This window comes from Pelophylax lessonae (assembly GCF_965119305.1).
Source record: "Pelophylax lessonae genome assembly, chromosome: 4".
Lineage (NCBI taxonomy): Eukaryota > Metazoa > Chordata > Amphibia > Anura > Ranidae > Pelophylax > Pelophylax lessonae.
In genome coordinates, this window is record NC_138771.1 from 123,058,311 (window position 1) to 123,078,569 (window position 20,259).

A 20,259-nucleotide genomic window follows, 5' to 3' on the forward strand; every position below is an offset into this window, starting at 1 on the left:
TTCTACAACTTTCTCCCATCTCCTGACTGCATCTCTGGAGCTCAGCCACAGTGATCTTTGGGTTCTTCTTTACCTCTCTCACCAAGGCTCTTCTCCCCCGATAGCTCAGTTTGGCCGGACAGCCAGCTCTAGGAAGGGTTCTGGTCGTCCCAAACGTCTTCCATTTGAGGATTATGGAGGCCACTGTGCTCTTAGGAACCTTAAGTGCAGCAGAAATCTTTTTGTAACCTTGGCCAGATCTGTGCCTTGCCACAATTCTGTCTCTGAGCTCTTCAGGCAGTTCCTTTGACCTCATGATTCTCATTTGCTCTGACATGCATTGTGATCTGGAAGGTCTTATATAGACAGGTGTGTGGCTTTCCTAATCAAGTCCAATTAGTATAATCAAACACAGCTGGACTCAAATGAAGGTGTAGAACCATCTCAAGGATGATCAGAAGAAATGGAAAGCACCTGAGTTAAATATATGAGTGTCACAGCAAAGGGTCTGAATACTTAGGACCATGTGATATTTCAGTTTTTCTTTTTTAATAAATCTGCAACAATGTCAACAATTCTGTGTTTTTCTGTCAGTATGGGGTGCTATGTGTACATTCACGAGGAAGAAGAATGAACTTAAATGATTTTAGCAAATGGCTGCAATATAACAAAGAGTGAAAAATTTATGGGGGTCTGAATACTTTCCGTACCCACTGTATACCCCTTTATGACCAAGGTACCATGTGACAGCTGTGGGCCAATCACAGCATAGGAAGCACAGCTCATAACAGCTTAGTTGACATTGTGATCATGTGATCGCTATGCCCCGAGAAACAGGATCCAAAGTAGTCGCGTGGGGTGGGCGCTCCTAAACCCGGAGCAGGCACATGATGTACATGTATGTGATTGTGCCTGCACATGCCTCTCCATCGCAGTATATGTACTGTGGCAGGTTGACATATAGGTAACACTATAAACCGAATTCTGCCACTCTAATAATATCATAATGCAAACCACATTGATAAAGTGAAGAACCTATGTAAAAAAAATGATACTGTGTGTATATATATATATATATATATATATATATATATATATATATATATATATATATATATATATATATAAATTATAAGTCTATTTAAAATGTGCATGCATGAAAAAAACAGTCCCAATCAAAAGTTACATCCACTGCTGTGTAATGAGGAGTGTCAGAAAACTTCTATCTTCACCAGTGTTTGGAGACATTGCTGGCAGTGGCAGCAGAGGAGGAATCTTGCATTACCATTGTGGCCCCATATATCGACTATAGTCCTGAGGAACTGGGGATATCTTGAGGATTAGATGTAACCATCTGGGTCTCAGCACTGAACACTAGGATATTGTGGACGTCCTATGACGAAACGCGTAGGGTGGAGTTTACGTCTTTACGTCACTTCCGGTTTTTGGAGTTTGAGCCGTGGAACGCAGAAGCTTCCCGGCGTCTACAGCTGATCTGACATAGCTGCAGCCTAAGCGTGAATGCATCATACTTTTCAATATTTGACATTGGTTTACTGCACTATGGGGTTTTCTTTTCTATATTGGAGCATCTAGGTCTGATGAGCGCCCAGATCTCCAGACCATCTGCTCGGTTTAAGGACGAAACCCCCAGGATTCCTTTTTTGCTTGATAGCTGTCTATCAATACCATCTTGGATATTACATAGGGTGAGTGTGATGCCTAGTGGTTTCCCTAGGTATTAACACCCACTTTTATCTGTATCAAGGATACACATATCCTTTAACTTGCACTAGCACTTATTGAGCACCAGTATTATCTCGTTTTTAAGCCTCAATATATTTAATGATAACTTGATTAGGAGATTTACATATATATAATTTTTTCTGCACTGAACTAGTCACATCCGCACTTTATTAATAAATGTATTTTTATTTGTGCACCTCTGTTTATTTATTGTTCCAAACACTATTCTTAGTGGACACTGAATACTTTTTAGTCCACACACCATATTCTTTTCACACTTTATTACAAATATTTTAATTATTTATCATCCTTTATCAAAAGCACATTTTTTGAGATACTTGGATATTTAACAGGTAGCGCCGTTTACCAACTTTTTTTACGTTCATTTTCACTTTGACCTCTGTCTTAGGGGTTGGTTGGTGGCAGCTTACACCTGCACTTCTCACTTTCTATTCACTTTATTTATTTCACACACTCGCTGGTCATCTTCTTCTTAAATATATATATATATATATATAAATTATAAGCCTATTTAAAATGTGCATGCATGAAAAAAACATTCCCAATCAAAAGTTACATCGACCGCTGTGTAATGAGGAGTGTCAGGAAACTTCTATCTTCACCCGTATTTGGAGACATTGCTGGCAGTGGCAGCAGAGGAGGAATCTTGCATTACCATTGTGGCCCCATATATCCACTATAGTCCTGAGGAACTGGGGATATCTTGAGGATTAGATGTAACCATCTGGGTCTCAGCACTGAACACTAGGATATTGTTTGCAGGCCCACCTGACTCTGTAAAAGAGTCTTTAGATTCTGGTAAGAGTCCATTCAACTACTGGTGATTGCCCACTGGGTGAATATAGAAGTTTTCGGAAACTCCTTATACAGTTGATGGTAGTTTTATTGGGACTGTTGTTATGTACATTTTAAACTGACTTATAATTTACATAGTTTTTTCACTTTATCAATGTGGTTTGCAAATATAATATTATTAGCGTGGCAGAATTCTGTTTTTTTTGTTGAGTGCACAGTGTGTCTGACTGTCTCTGACAGCGGCTTTCTCTGTATATGCCAGCACATTTTCCATTATATACGAATATAGTTAAAGTGTTTGTAACCCTAAAAAAAAATAAAATGGATCCTGTCCCTTTGAAGCATTTTATACAGCACAGTGCTTATGCTGTGTAATTTGCACCCCCCCCCCCCCCAGATGACTTGATCCTACCCGGTTCTGAATTCACCTCCCCCCCCCCTACTTGTATACTGACCACAGTTTTTAATGCCTGCCGAGCTCTAACATGGGGTCATTTTACATGCCTCTGTCATCTGCTCTCTGCTCCCCCCCCCCTCCCTGCCTGTCAGCTCTGTCCGCTCCACGATCCTCCCCTCCTGCTGGTCAAATAATAGTGTAATGTCCCTACAATCCACTCTATTAGATGATAACATATGCCCCACTGTATGTCCTTTATTTAAAAAAAAAAAGCAGATTTCTACCTTAAATCAGAGCATCTCCCGGTGCTCACGTGACTCCTCAACTCCCTCCTCCTCTCCTTCCCTCCTCCCGGCTGACGTCACTCAGCCTCTCCCGCTGTAGCTGTCAGACTGGTAAGGGAGAGAGCCGAGGAGTCACGTGAGCACCAGGAGACGCTCTGGTATAAGGTAGAAATCGGCTTTTTTTTTTAAATATAGGACATACAGTGGGGCACATGTTATTATCTAACAGAGTGGATTGTAAAGACATAACAAATGGCTTTAAAACCACTTTATCACGGACATCTTCAGGCTGCACTGCCACCCTTGTTAGTTTTTTTTTTTTTTCCTCATCTGTTTCTCTTTAGGGAGATTTCCCATTGTTTCTTGTCCCATAGCCAAAACAGGAAGTGAGAGAAAATTCCTCCAAACTAAGGGAATCATTAGTTGTCACCAGGGTCACCAGAACTAGTGTCCCCATTGGAAGATCTCTCCTCTATTCCTATTCTGGGGACAACCCAAAATTTGGAATTTTCTTTAAGATTTGATGATAACAGTAAACATGGCAAAAGAGAGGGTGAATCTACCAAACGGGGAAACAAACAGCAATAAAAATTCCAGATGCTTTTTTCTTCTTTTTTTTCCAGGGATTTTTCACTGTACTGTGATCCGGTGCGTTTTTGATGCATTTTTGATGCACTTTACCACATTCCAGTACAGTTCTGTGCAGAAAAAAAGCAGCATTTTGTACTTTTTTTCTGGAACTGAAACGCACTGCGCTGGTGTGAATTATGCCATTGGAGCCCATATAAGATACTTTCCATGCGTTTTTGATGCAGAAAAAAAAATATGCATTGTATTTTAACCAGTCCCAGACCGCCCACCGCATATATACTGCGGCAGGGGTGGCCCGGCTGCAAAAAAATCACGTACATGTATGTGATTTTGTGCAGGTGACGTGGGGGCACGCCCATGCCGCTTCCGATGTGATTGGACACAGCAGGAGCCACTCAGCGGGTCCCGCCAATCGTTTGGCAGAATGACAGAATGGCGATCTGCCTGTGTAAACAAGACAGACTGCTGTTTTTTCAGGGAGTAAAAGAGAGATCTTGTGTTTCAGCTAAGCTGAGCATAGTGTGCTAAGCTAACACATTATGAAATACTTACCTTAAAATGAAGCCCCTGCCGCGGCGCCAGGTCACTGCTGAGGGGGCTGACATGTTCCCCCGGCATTTCTTCCGGGTTCAATGTGAGTGGCCAGAGTGGTGATGACGTCACTCCCACACATGCACAGGAGCCCTTGGTTTCTGGTAAGAAGCTCTGAAGTTCCACCACAATATGCCAGACCTCCAGAGCGCATGCACGCTGACATCAGCTGCTGCATGCAGGGTGAATATCTCCTAAACAGTGAACGTTTAGGACAGGGGTAGGGAACCTATGGCTCGCGAGCCAGACGTGGCTCTTTTTATGGCTGCATCTGGCTCGCAGACAAATCTTTAATAAAGGGGGTGTGTCCGGACGTGAGCCGCGCTGGACGTGTAGTCCCAGAGCTCCGCCGCATCTACCACTTAATCCAGTGCCATCCGCGTAGCTGTGCCTGGTGCCAAGGAGATTTCTGCACCCATCGACGGTACACTTTGTGGGCTACCTACCGCTACTATCAGCTAGTTTCTGGGTGACCGGAGTGCCGCGCTACGGACCCCGCGGCCTACTCGTGGTACCGCCGCCGGCTCGTATGCTGTGCATCTGAGGGTCTTGGCAACCACCACCCGGTAAGGAGATCTGCCATCCGCTCCCTGTGTCCCGAAAGACACCATCTCCTTCCCCTCTGACACCTGGGGACCCGCGGGAGCTGCCTCTCACATTAACTTCTGAGGCCTTCAGCGGCCGGCCGCCATTTTCTCAGGGCCTATACTCACCTCCATCACTCGCAGGCCTGCAGGCGCTTCACCACTCCAGCCTCATTGCATCCCTGCCTGCTCTGCTCTCTTCCTGACTGGACTCCAGGCACTTTCACACGGCTCCATCTACTTACTGTATAGCTGCGGCCCATGAATATGAATATTAAATAAAGGTTCCCGACCCTGAAATATAGTGTATGGCTCTCACGGAATTACATTTGAAAATATGTGGTGTTCATGGCTCTCTCAGCCAAAAAGGTTCCCAACCCCTGGTTTAGGAGATATTCATTTTACCTACAGGTAAGCCTTATTATAGGCTTACCTGTAGGTTAAAATGTCAAAGCGGGGCTTACAACCACTTTAAGAGAACATTTCTCTTTTTTTGGAAAGATCTCTCATTTTCTGCTGTTTCTGATGATGGGAAGAAAGGAAACCTCCCTAAAGGGACACAGACCAAAAATAAAAATCTGACAGGGTTATGCTGGATATACACTAGTAGAATTTCTGATGAAGATATTTATACAAAAATTCTTTGTACATTCAATGAATTGACGAATGTCATTCTAAAATTTCACTTGCTTTTAACATACATTGAGGCCGGGTTCACAAATGTGCAATTTGGATGTAGGTTTCCCTGCATCCAATTCGCATGACAGGCGAGTGTGATTGTCTCTCAATGGAGTCAGCTCACACAGGTCCAGGGTGGCTGCGGAGCGGATTGCAAAAGGGTCTTGTGCGTGTTTGGGTATGGTTCAGGTGCGAATTTAGGCAAAAAAAGGCCTGAACCAATGAACAGACACGCACCAGACCCCAGGCACAAACCTGCGGCCGCACATATGTGAACCCTGCCTGACAGAGAAAAGTTTTCCATTCTTCTCCTTCCAATTTTCATCACTGTGGTCAAAAACGAATGTCTATTTGACTCCACTGACGATTAGAAAATCAAATGAAATGAAACATTTCTAATTAAAATCTATGTGTGTATGGCCAGCAATTCCATACCAAAACTAAAAAAAAATAAGAAAACATTTTGGCTATTAATCCACTTTAATGACTGTATAGACTGTATAGATCTGAGGGTTGTTGGATGGATATTCTGTAATGTCTGAGTTATAGGCATTTATTGAAGTTATAATTGAAGTAAAAATTATTTCCTCTATGTATCTGAATTATAATGTAATGTAATAAATGGAGTGTTGTTAGTTCATATATGTAACTAAAAGTGCATGTGATATACATAGTGTGGTATGGTAACTTGTAATCTTTATACTATAGTGCTCATTCACATTCTCATGGCTTTTCACAGGGGATGTTTGAACCATATTTGAAAAGTTTCTACATCCGATCTACTGACCCGACACAAATTAAGATTTTAAAGGTAACTGTAAATGACATATTATAAATAGATTGAAGAGAAGCTTAATGTGAGTTGCTAAATTTACACAGCAGTTGTAGATATCACAGCATCATCACATTTTCACATAATGAACAACCAAAGAGAAGAGGGGGAACTTGTAGTTTTAAAACAGGACTTAACCCTCAGACCCTTTGCAAACAAGGAAGCTGCCATCTTGCACTCCGTTTGATCTGCAGTTGCCATTGTGCTGCACATGTGCTCCGTTATGACAACAACCATCTGATGACTTGACAAGTGGCGAGAACAAGCAACTTGTTTTTCCTTTTTTTCGAGCCTGCAGTGTGGTGCGCCAAAACAAAACACCAATTATGAACAAAAAACAAGATCACTTAGGGTGTACATTGGTCCCCTCCTGAAAAGGAAGGACCCTTCCCTGACCCCCTGGTGGGGTAAGACTCTTGACAGGGGTAAGGCACACTCTGGTCCACCTAGCTAAAAGGTCCTGGGGACCACACTCCTCGTGATCAGCTGAAGCCAACCAACGAGTACTAGATGGGGGCTCTCCTAAAGAGAGGTAGGGAAGAACCTAATACCAACACATCCTCTCTCTAGACTTCAGGGTATACCTGAAGACCTACACCCTACTATCCGAGTGAAAAGGAAACACATACATGAGTGCTGGGTGACACCCACGTGAAGAGAAAAAATAAATAAGAAAACATTTTAAGAAGTACCTGTGTAGATTCAGAGGCTATGCCTTGTGCCTGGTAAAGATAATTGCCCCGGTCTTGGCCAAAAAGCCAAGAAAAAAAAGCTTAAGTGTTGTAAACCTAGTACAGTTTCACACATTGGGGTTCCAAATATAAAGTGCTAATCTGGCACCCCTGGGACGACACTGCCAGGGGACACTTGACACTGAGAGCCCTCTGCCTTCCTAGCCCCTTCTCAGGACCCCATCATACCAGCAGGGGTACTATACAGCCAGCCATCCCAATCAGAAGGCCAGAATGGCGGCAGAGCAACACTACTGGACACTGGTAACAGTAGATATTACACTTGATCTTAGCCTAAAGGTTGAGAAATAAGCAAGCATGACAGCTGTCATTGCCAGCTTGCCTTGAATTTGAATAGAACTGTTTTGGGAAACTTAAGTCGATGGTTTTTGCACGCGTTCTGCAAGGGCACAAAAAAACATTTTTTTCTCTGTTTGCCCTGCTTACACCACAACACTGATATCATGTCCAGATTTTCTGTGCAGGAATCTGCCACTTGTATAAAACTCACTGTAACGCGCATGAAACCCGATGTAAACTCATGTCCCTGCAAATGAAATCTGTGGGTCAGTTTCCAACAGTTTTTCTGCACGTATGGAGTAAATGAGGCCTAAGAAAAACACAAAGACACAATTGCATAAAAAGAGTACTTAATAACAATATTTCTTGTTGTCTATAGCAAAATGTTTGCATTCAGATGTCATTTTTGTAAATGAAACAGGAGACTGGTTGGTTGCTCTGTGCAAAAGTAATGTTCTTTTTAGCACCTTATAGAATGCATAAGCCTCAATGTAACAAATAAATCACCCTGCTTATAATGTACATTCATAAGGGCTGAGGTACAATGAAAATGTAATGCAATAATGCCTAAACGGTGTGCTGTAGTGTGGTGTCGAAGCAGGAAGGGTCAGTTTATTTCACATGCTTAAAGACATGGGGGGTAATTAATAAAAAGTGCCTGGGACAAACGTTGTCTCTCCTGGATTGCAGCCAATCAGCTTTTACATTTACATTTTCTACGCTGCGTGGAAAATTGAAAGCCAGAAGCTGCTTAGTTGTCATTGGTGGTGGCAGAGTGGTGAGATCAAATGTGTCTCAGACACTTTTTAATAATTCCCCCATTGTAATTCAATTACTATTTAAAAAAATAATAAAGTAAGGATCCACTGCAGTGAAGAAATACCCCCTTTATTCTCTGCCTTTAGGTGAAAAGTGAGTTACTGGCCCGGCAACAGTTAACCACTTTACCCCCAGCCCTATTTCGGACACTTTTTGTTTACAAGTTAAAACCAGTATTTTTTCCTAGAAAACTACTTAGAACCCCCAAACATTATATATATTTTTTTAGCAAAGACTCTGGAGAATAAAATGTTGGTCATTGCAAAATTTTTTGTCACGCGGTATTTGCGCAGCGGTCTTTAAAACGCCATTTTTTTGGAAAAAATTTGAAAAATCACATTTCACTGCATTTAAAAAATACTAAACAGTAAAGTTAGCCCATTTTTTTTGTATATTGTGAAAGATGATGTCACGCCGAGTAAATAGATACCCAACATGTTACGGTTTAAAATTGCGCCCCCCCCCCGTGGGATGGTGACAAACTACAGTCAATAGAGATCTCAATCGGCGACGTTTAAAATTTATTTAACGGTTACCAGTTTAGAGTTAGAGTGTAGCTCTTTTTTTTACATTATTGCCCACGCTCTGGCGATCGCAGCGATACCTCACATGTGTGGTTTGAACAGCCATTTCATTCGCGGCTCGACTTGCGTATATGTTTTTTTTTGTGCGCGAGCTAACGGTGACAGGGGCGGCTAAATTCTTTTTTTTTTTGTCCTATTTATTTTTTTCTTTTTTTTTAACTTTATTACAGGTTTTTTTAAAAAAAAAAAAATCTGATCACTTTTATTGCTGTCACAAGCAATGTAAACATCCCTTGTGACACCAATATGTAGTGACAGGTACTCTTTATGGAGGGATCGAGGGTCTAAAAGACCCTAGACCCCTCCACTACACTTCCATGTATGCAAAACGCCGAAAACGGCGTTTTTGCATACAGACGTTTTTTAAATTTGCCGCCTTTTGCAGCACAGTAAACCGGAAGTGACGTCATGGACGCCGCCTCCGGGTTACGTCATCGGAGACCCGATCTATGCCGTTTCCGGCATTCATCGGGACTCCGTCCAGCCGGCGGATGTGCCGGCTGGGTGCTTGGGGCTCCCGGTGGGACGGGAGCCACGAGCAAAGCCACGGAAGGCGGCGGGAGGGGGGGGGGGACGTCCCCTCCCGCTCACCCGGGTAACGATCGAGTGGCTCCCGAGCCGCATCGGTCGTTACCGACGGAAAGCCGACCGTTGGCTTCAAACCACGGTACTGGGATGATGCCTGCATCATCCCGGTATAACCCCGCAAAGTTACCCGACGTATGGGTACGTCAGTATGTGGTAAGTGGTTAAAAGTATTACATCAGTTACCATATTAAACTAAACCAGGGACCCTGCATTCACTATATCTGGTCTCCCACAATACACAGAACATGGAAATGCAATTATTTTAGTAAATATAAATTGCTACATACCTTTTCTCATCAGCAGTACATGTGCATCTCATAAAATTAGAATATCATCAAAAAGATAATTTATTTCAGTAATCCAGAGCGAAATTATTTCAAGAATTTATTTTTTTAAATTTTGATAATAATAGCTTACAGCTAGTGAAAACCCAAGAAAAAACAAAATGCATTATCTCAGAAAATTAGATTACATAAGACCAATTAAAAAAAAGGATTTTTAACAGAGAAGCATTGGCTTGCTGAAAAGTATGTCCATGTACAGTATAGTATGCACTCAATACTAATACTTGGTCGAGGCTCCTTTTGAATGAATTACTGCATCAATGCAGTGTAGCATGGAGGCGATCAGCCGGTGGCACAGCTGAGGTGTTATGGAAGCCCAGTTTGTTTAGATAGCAGCCTTCAGCTCGTCTGCATTGTTGGGTCTGGTGTCTCTCATCTTCCTCTTGACAATACCCCACAGGTTTCTCTATGGGGTTTAGGTCAGGTGAGTTTGCTGGCCAATCAAGCACAGTGATACCATGATCATTTAACCAGGTATTGTACTTTTGGCAGTGTGGAAGGTGCCAAGTCCTTCTGGAAAATGAAATCAGAATCTCCATAAAGCTGGTCAGCAGAGGGAAGCATGAAGTGATCTAAAATTTAGAGGGCTGCACTGACTTTGGATTTGATAAAACACAGTGGACCAACAACAGCAGATGAAATGGCTCCCCAAATCACTGACTGTGGAAACATCACACTGGACTTCATGCAACTTGGATTCTGTGCCTCTCCACTCTTCCTCCAGACTCTGAGACCTTGATTTCCAAATGAAATGCAACATTTTCCACAGTCTGTGATGGTTTGGGGTGCCATGTCTTTCACTGGTGTTGGTCCACACCAAATCTCTAGCAACACACCAAACTGAGCTTGTACAGCTTGTCCCCTGGCCTCTGTTCTATCAGCAGATGGATTGGGGACAGTAAAAGAAGGGGAGGAACAGAGAAGACAGGATCAAACAGCCTTTTTACAAAATGCACAGGATTACTGTATCCCTTTAGGTTCCACTGTGAGTAAAACAAGCATGCTTTACTGCATATACAGACAGATTTTACTGTTGTGGGTTTAGAAACACTTTAAGTATTTTACCTTATCTGGTAATTTTACAAAGAAATGTGAGGAGATACCTCCCTAGAGTTCTCTGCAGCCTTAAAGAGGAAGTAAACCCTCCTCAGACACTTTTACCTATAGGTAAGCCTATGATAAGGCTGACCTATAGGTACTGTAAATATCTCCTAAACATGTACCGTTTAGGAGATATTTACCTTACATGCAGCCAGTGACGTCACTGGCGCATGCGCTCTGAAGGAACGACCGCTGGTGCCGTTTCTTCAGAGCCCCGTGCCGTGACTGTCGGCTCCCGCGCGCGTGCGTGGGAGAGACGTCACCGCGGCTCCGGCCAATCAGATGGCCGGATGCCGCGATCCTGGAAGATGGGCGACTGGATATGTCGCCCGTCATACAGGTAAGTGGGCGGCACGGCGGGGGCTCGTTCTAAGGTAAGTATTAAATAATGAGCTAGTATGCGATGCATACTAGCTCATTATGTGTTTCTCTTACAGGTTGCAAAAAAAAAAAAAAAGTTGTATGGGTTTACAACCTCTTTAAAACCATTGTTGGGTTAGGATCTTCCTCTCTTCTATGTGAGGGGCTGAGAAGTGATAAAAAGGCAGCTTTTACTCTGGCATTAAGAGTATTACCAGGTTATACAAACCCCCTATGCATTCCAGGATCCCCACTGCTCAGCTGGTAAAAATGGTGCCTCTGTATGTGTAGGTCATGTGCGACCTGTCAGCAAAAACTTCTCAATGCTCAATCCCCCAGCTTTTACAACTGTGCCCTCAGCAGCCACTTCAGCTCATGTAAACTGTGCGTTTGCAAAGCATGCTTCCTCCCTCTAGCAATAGTTAATGTCACACTACACGTGCCCAGGTTAAACAAGCCAGAACGGACACTGGAGGTGCACTAACATCCAGGCCAAGTTTTTGCTGACAGCACATGTAATGTGCTGGGATCCTGGAATGCATAAAGGGTTTTTTGGGGAAAAGTGCAGGAATGGTGAACTAACCCAATCAGGAAGCATAAACCAAATGTTAGAACTGTGCCACCAGCAACTCAGCTGAGGAGTGAGCACACTGCACATGTGTGACATCAGTGCTGCTGAACTTCCAATGTCTGGCCCAAGCAACATCTGGTTGAGGACCGAGTCGTTTTTGCTGACAAGCTGCATTGGGATTCTAGAATGCATTGTGGGAAAAATGCAGGAAAGTTGAACTAACCCTTTAAATCATGGGTGTCCAACCTTTCAGCTTCTCTGGGCCACATTGATTGTAGAGAAATTTTCCCGGGCCGCATATAACATTATAATATAGTTAAGGTATATAAGCAATAAAATGTTGCCACGCCCTTCCCACACCATGCCACGCCCCCCTCCCCTGCACTAATTTAACACAACTAGAGGATGATCAAATGAAATGCAATCAGTATACAGAGGTTTACGTCTCCTGAGAGATTTTAAAGAAACACTCTAACCACCAGTGATTTGAAGTGATCAGCGTCTGCAGATCAGTGTCTACAGTTATGTGCTGGGGGATAGTTGCACCCCTAGCACATGTGACTTAGGCAGCCAAAAAATGTCATGTTTTTATTCATACATGTATAAACAAGGACGTGACATATTATGACAAAACACAACTGGTTATTAAAAAACATATTGCAACAATTTACACACGCTAATGCACATACCTTTTCTACTTATTTTGCAGACTGCTGGCGGGTACTTCTGGTGCGGTTACTGCTTGTGATTACTGCTGGCGGGTAATGCCGGTCATGTGGGTACTGCTGGTCATGATTTTGGGTACTGCTGGAGGAAGCAGCGGCTGCAGTAGAGAGCAGAGCAGCTGCTTCCTGTATGGCTCCTGTCACAGGCGGACTGCATTTCATATTACTCCGCCTATGACAGAGCTGGAACTATACAGGAAGCAGCAGCTCTATCACTGACTGCAGACATCCTAAGTCTCCCGCGGCAGCCGGTGGATCGCACGGCACTTGCAGCCTAGTGCGTGCCCATCCAATGCAGCCTAAACCGTGCCATCCAATGCAGCTTCCCGGGTGCATACCCATCCTATGCAGCCTGATCAGTGCCCATCCAATGCAGCCTCACCAGTGCATGCCCATCCAATGCAGCCTGATCAGGGCCCATCAATGCAGCCTCACCAGTGCATGCCCATCCAATGCAGCCTGATCAGTGCTCATCCAATGCAGCCTGACCAGTGCATGCCCATCCAATGAAGCCTGATCAGTGCCCATCCAATGCAGCCTCACCAGTGCCCATCCAATGCAGCTTCACCAGTGCATGCCTATCCAAAGCAGCCTCACTAGTGCATGCCCAGCCAATGCAGCTTCACCAGTGCATGCCCATCCAATGCAGCCTGATCAGTGCCCATCCAATGCAGCCTCAAAAGTGCATGCCTATCCAATGCAGCCTGATCAGTGCCCATCCAATGCAGCCTGATCAGTGTCCATCCAATGCAGCCTGATCAGTGCCCACCCAATGCAGCCTCACCAGTGCATGCCCATCCAATGCAGCCTGATCAGTGCCCATCCAATGTAGCCTCACCAGTGCATGCCCATCCAATGCAGCCTCACCAGTGTGTACCCATCCAATGCAGTCTGCAATGAAGAGAGAGGAGAGATGCTGGAATACACAGAGCGGGGATCTCCTGCTTACCCGGCGACCACTGTCATACGAAGTCCTGCCTCCTGGACCAGCTCCTATGATAGAAGTCACCAATGTGCTGTCTATCATAGGAGCCGGTCCAGGAAGCAGGGCTTCCTATGACAGCGACCGCTGGATAAGCAGGAGATCCCCGATCTGCTTGTAATCCAGCAGCGCCCCCAAACCCCCCCCCCCCTCCGAGGCAGCCTCTGCCTACACTTAGTTGAAAGCCACTGTGGCCGTGCCCCCGACTCGCCTTCCTTCCTCCCCAGCAAAAAAATAATAATTGTCAGGGGGCAGTGGGCCGCATTGCCTGTGGTTCCGGGCTGCAGGTTGGACATGCCTGCTTTAAACACACTAATCTGTTAATAGAAAAGTAAAATTAAAGAAATAAATGTAGCTCTTCTGATTGTAAAAACCGTTTTAGCAGGATAGAGAGATTCATTTAGCATATTCACTGGTTTAGTGTACTAATAAGATTTAGCTGTCACATTCAGTGGTTGTACACTGGCTGCATCAAAAATCTATTCTTACCTGTCATTTGGGGAACACTTGGCAGGTGCTAAAAACACAATCAAAATATTCGCCAGCTTACCACGGATCTTTAACTAAGTCTGAACTTTTTTTTTAATTGAAGAAAGATCAAAGAACAAACAGAGGAGTGCAGCATTTTGAAGCTGCGCAGGGCCCCTTCGTCAAGCATCACATGCCTGATTAAGGGCCCTATATGGCTACAAAACATTGCACTTCTCAGTTTGTGATGTCATCTTCAATAAGACACCCTTCAGACTTAGAGCCCATTCACATTAGCGCGACTTGTCAGGCGACTTGTCAGCCTGACAAGTCGCGGTCCATTGAGTATGACAGGACCCGTTCTAATAGGAGCGACACAAGTCGCTCCGACTTAGAAAAAGGGTCCGGTACTACTTTGGGGCGACCCGGAGCAACTTGCATAGACTTCCATTATGTGAAGTCTCTGCAAGTCGCGCCGAAGTCGCGGTGCACAGCAGTGCACGCGACTTCACAGGTCGCCCCCCGAAGTCGTGTCGCCTCAATGTGAATGGGCTCTTATTTGAAGATCCACGGTGTGCTGGCGAATATTTACACTTTGGCGTGCATGCTTCAATACCTAGCTGGTGGTCGCTGCAGCAACCTGGTACTTTTGAGAGCTCATTCCACGAACATGTGCGATGGGAATATGGAAGGTTATCTGTATGTGCTGAGCACCGCTATTTAGCATCTGTGTAAAGGTATCGTTATTGTTTCATTCACCTACTATCTGCTTTTTATACTGTCGAGAGATGGTACAAATAAAAATGGTGGTTAATATACAGTACATAACCATGATAAATATTTAAGTATCACAAACGTGACACAGAAAGTATAATTAGTACTAATAAGAATACAAACTCTGTTTCTGTTTTTGCGCAGCTGGAAGTGTTGACAAATCTGGCAAGTGAAACCAACATTTCCATCATACTACGAGAGTTTCAAGTAAGTACAGAATTAATAGACAAAATAGGTTGTTTCTGCTAAAAGCTGCAAAATCAACTAAAGCATACAGCTTTCTGACTATACACAGTGTAAAGTAGTACAAACAGCAAAGGAGAAAGAGCTGTCATCCATAGCAACCAGTCTACTAGCCAATCACTTTGCTCCATTCACATTTGTGTAGAATCCTAATTGTTTTATTGTGGGTTACTGCCAGGGCTTTTTTTCTCAGAGAATAGGTATAGGAACTCCCTCACTTCTTGTCTCCGCCCCCTACCCACCTCCGAGCACCTTCCCTTAGTTCCACCCCCTACCCACCTCCCAGTACCGCCCCTTTTAGAGAATACAGGACCAAGTATAATTTTGTTGTAATAAATAATTTGTATGGAATTTGTTAATAACAACAAGAAAAGCAATAAAGTAGATTCCCTTGCAGCCAGCAACAACAGACCCAATAGATTCCCCCAGCAACAATGGACCCCAACAACAATAGACCCCAGCAGCAACAAAAGATTTCCCAACAGCCAGCCCAGCATCAATAGACTCTCCAGCAGCCAGCAACAATAGACCCTTCCCAGTGACAATATATTCCCCCAGCAACAATGGACCCCATCAACAATAGACCCCAGCAGCAACAAAAGATTTCCCAACAGCCAGCCCAGCATCAATAGACTCTCCAGCAGCCAGCAACATGAGACCCTTCCCAGTGACAATAGATTCCCCCAGCAACAATGGACCCCAGCAACAAAAGATTTCCCAACAGCCAGCCCAGCATCAATAGACTCTCCAGCAGCCAGCAACAATAGACCCTTCTCAGTGACAATAGATTCCCCCAGCAACAATGGACCCCAACAACAATAGACCCCAGCAGCAACAAAAGATTTCCCAACAGCCAGCCCAGCATCAATAGACTCTCCAGCAGCCAGCAACAATAGACCCTTCTCAGTGACAATAGATTCCCCCCAGCAACAATGGACCCCAACAACAATAGACCTCAGCAGCAACAAAAGATTTCCCAGCAGCCAGACCAGCATCAATAGACTCTCCAGCAGCCAGCAACATGAGACCTTCTCAGTGACAATAGATTCCCCACAGCAACAATGGACCCCAACAGCAATAGACCCCAGCAGCAACAAAAGATTTTGCAGCAGCCAGCCCAGCATCAATAGACTCTCCAGCAGCCAGCAACAATAGACCCTTCCCAGTGACAATAGATTCCCCCAGCAACAATGGACCCCAACAACAATAGACCCCAGCTGCAACAAAAGATTTTGCAGCAGCCAGCCCAGCATCAATAGACTCTCCAGCAGCCAGCAACAATAGACCCTTCCCAGTGACAATAGATTCCCCCAGCAACAATGGACCCCAGCAACAATAGACCCCAGCAGAAACAAAAGATTTCCCAGCAGCCAGACCAGCATCAATAGACTTTCCAGCAGCCAGCAACATGAAACTCTTCCCAGTGACAATAGATTCCCCCAGCAACAATGGACCCCAACAACAATAGATCCCAGCAGCAACAAAAGATTTCCCAGCAGCCAGACCAGCATCAATAGACTCTCCAGCAGCCAGCAACAATAGACCCCTCCCTCAACAGTAGATCCCTTCCAGGAACAATTTCCCCCGCAGCAACATAAGCTTAATTAGAAACAAAAGACCCCCCACCTAAAACAACAGACCTCCCTAGCAACAATAGACTGCCACACAAAAATATATGCCCCCCAACAACAATAGATACCCAGCAGCCAGCAACAATAGACCCCTCCCTCAACAGTAGATCTCTTCAAGCAACAATGAATCCCCCAGCAACATAAGCCCCTGCCCCAGCAACAATAGATCCCCCACCAGCAACAACAATAGACCTCCCCAGCAACAATAGACTGCCATGCAAAACTAGATCTTCTTCAGGCACAAGAGATCTCCCAGCAGCCATAGACCCTCCAACACACCCCAGCACCCCTTGCCATTACATAAATTCAGTGCTGGAGGTACCGGAACTGTGTTCCCCCACAATAAACACTGTTCTTAGCCTGACTAATGAAGGAATATTGTCATCTCTGCTGTGCATTTGGCCAAGAAATGCAACTAACTTTACTACAAAAATAAGCGAAGTACCCTAAAGCCGTCTGACGAGATATTAGGTTTTTTGGTAAATATCTCAAAAGCCTGATGTAGTTAGCCTGTGTGTATAGTCAGAGCTTTGTGATATGAAAAAGAGATATGATCCAGTAGGATTCATATAACTACATACTGTTGTATGCTACCAAATGAAACTTACCCTACACACAGGGCTGCTGTTAGAAATCGCGGGGCCCCGTACAGACTACCTGGCAGGGCCCCCTCAAGAAAATATTAAAGATATATTTAGCTAAAATTACAACAAATCACTATTATCAGACACAAATATAACATAACTCGCATAATTCCTGCTAAATCTAAAAAAAAAAAAAAAACGATGTAAAATAAAAAAGAAGATGAGATGAGAAAAATATACAGGCTGGGCAGCTGGAGCTCAGTGATCAGAGAGACAGAGAGAGAGAAACAAAGTTACAATTTACAAATAAGCTCCTGAGCAGAGATAAGTGCTGGGAGGGGGGCCCACACAAGGGAGGGGGATTAGTGAGGGACGACTGTCTCTTTCTCAGCAGATAAAAGCTGATAGCAGGGAGAGGGACAGATCAGATTCAGGTGCTGGAGGAAGATTTCTGTATTTGTTGTCCATCACTAATCCCCCTCTCTGTGTGGGCCCCCCTGTGTGCTCGGGCCCCCTACAAGAGGGCTGGTGGTCCTCCCCTGTCAGCGGCCCTGCCTACACAGATCCCATACCCAATTCTAGAATTCTGTAGCTACCCTGGTCTTCGTTTAAATGTGTTCAATAAACAAAATTGAATCACATCACAACATCTGCCTGTATATGTAGCCATTGTGCGAGGTTTTCCTATGTCTTCTGTACAATCTGCATCAGCAGAGGTGCGAAATGTGGGACTGATGGGTCTGGACCAGTGTTGGGGGTAACTAGTTACAAAGTAACTGATTACAGTAACTACATTACTTTTTTTGGTAACAAAGTAATGTAACTAGTTACAATACTAATATTGGTAACTACGCTACTTTACTAGGCTATAGGAAGTAACTACACTACTTTACTAGGCTATAGGAAGTAACTACACTACTTTACTAGGCTATAGGAGGTAACTACGCTACTTTCCTAGGCTACAAGAATGCGCTTTCCTGCGTTACCCAAGCCGTGCGATACAATCGTTATTTCGAAGAATAGAGAGGGATGAAGTTTATGACTTTTTGTTGCACTTTATGTTTTATTCTGTTTTTTCAGGTTTTGTTCTCATGTTTCCCAAAGCCTGTGTTTATACAATAAACTCTATGCAGAAAGAGTGTCATGTATCTTCTTCTACACGGTCAATTAAGAAAGAGGAAAGTAAAGTAATAAGTAGTGAAGTTACTTTTCAAATGCAGTAACTAGTAAAGTAATCTCATTACAATTTAAAGAAGTAACTAGTTACATTTTCTGAGTAACTACCCAAACACTGCTGACAGATCCCAACACTGGTCTGGACATACTTTAGATAATTCGAATGACCAATGTGTTTGGTTTATTTTCATGCATGTAGTATGTATTAAGTGCAGTACGGATAGTGAATTCAGTATCAGAGTATTAGATGAGCTGAGCTCCATCATTAACCTGTTCATGTCCTCTACTAAGACATCAATGTTCAAGTAAGGTGAACCTTAACTCCCCAGGTAGTACAATCTACTGTTCTTTACAGGGGTGCAAATTATCGCCAGTTATAATAAATATATATATATATATATGTATATACAATATATTGAACGAGAGGGCGCGGCGATCACATAATCCTATCATGGCAATGGCATAGTAAGATTTGACAATGTGTCAATGCAATGTTATTACCCAATGCTACATCAGTTCTGAACAATGAGAGCTATGCTCACGAAAAGTGAGTACTGCTGATCCATTGGGCGGTTCTTTCTCCAAACACCAATATTGGGTTCCCAGGTTTGTTTTTAATTTATTGCTGTAGCCAGTTCAAAACTTCTATGGAATATGATGGTGGTATGTATTTATTTGCTAGTATACGTAACACATTATACATTTTGCTTGGACCTGGCTACAGGAAGACACAATTTGTGAGGAAATTAGGACATTTACACCCAGAGAGTATGACGCGTGTATTAGGGGAAATTGGGTCTTATATTTTGTCTTTTAGAGAGGGGAACTGTGTCTTTGTTTAAATGGGTTTCTTGCAGACAAATCACAGATAGAGACAATTGTTGGAGGGTTGTAAACATTGCCTATTTCTCTTACGTCCTCCGACAGTCGCCGCCCCTCATACAGTCTTCACCAATGGGTATTGACTTCCTCAATACCCATTGGTGAAGACTGTATGAGGGGCGGCGACTGTCGGAGGACTCAGAGAAAGGAATTTTACGGTAAGATTTTACAAAAATTTGTTTTTTGTTGGGGTTGTTAAGGCCCCTGATATTTCACAATTCCACAATACTATTGTGCTGTGGTTAGCCATCATGCTATAAGAAAAATGTCCCTGTGGAAAGCACTGCATTCTTTGGTATAAGACCCAAGGCTACAGGAATAAAGTAGAGGTAAGTTTCTTCCAAGTGTGGTTTTAGTGTGAGCAGTCAAGGTAGAACGTAAGTCAGAACAAAACTGAACAACTAACAAGATCGGTGCAGGTGAGAACCAAGCAGGGTGACAAAGTGAACAAACAAGGTATGTGATTTCCATGAAGGAACATGAGAGAGAGAATTCTAGAGGCCTGTGTGACGTCTTTGACAGGTGCTTGTATATAGCATGTTGAACTTGTCCTTAAGGTTTTTTTTTTGGTCCCCAAGGCTGGCCATACATGATTCAATTTTTTCAGTCAACAAGCGCGTTGAAGAGAAAAAAAATGAACCAATTCCCCCATCCACGCGTCCCACTGAGCTATAGTAGCCTTCCCCGAAGGAGGAATACAATGATCAGTGTTGCCAGTTATAGGAAAAATTTGATAGGCTGGTTGTACAAAAGTCAATAGATAGACCAGCTAACCCATACATGGATTGGAATTTGGTTGGTTCCCGCCAAACCGGCAAAATTTCGATCTATGTATGGCCGGCTTAACATAAACATTTAGACAGCGCCTTAGCAGATAAAGAGTGGAAGTTCTGTAACT

At 43.7% G+C, this 20,259-nt stretch overlaps 1 protein-coding gene across 10 annotated transcripts in view; it reads left to right on the forward strand.

Annotated features, from left to right (window-relative positions):
* Window positions 1-20,259, forward strand: part of AP3B2 (adaptor related protein complex 3 subunit beta 2) — a 158,576-nt gene that overhangs the window by 86,386 nt on the left and 51,931 nt on the right. For all 10 annotated transcript variants that reach the window (XM_082254195.1, XM_082254189.1, XM_082254196.1 and 7 more), the window contains exons 11-12: window positions 6,406-6,477; window positions 14,990-15,052. In XM_082254195.1, coding sequence (XP_082110321.1) covers window positions 6,406-6,477; window positions 14,990-15,052 — 135 coding nt within the window. The remainder of the gene's footprint in view (window positions 1-6,405; window positions 6,478-14,989; window positions 15,053-20,259) is intronic.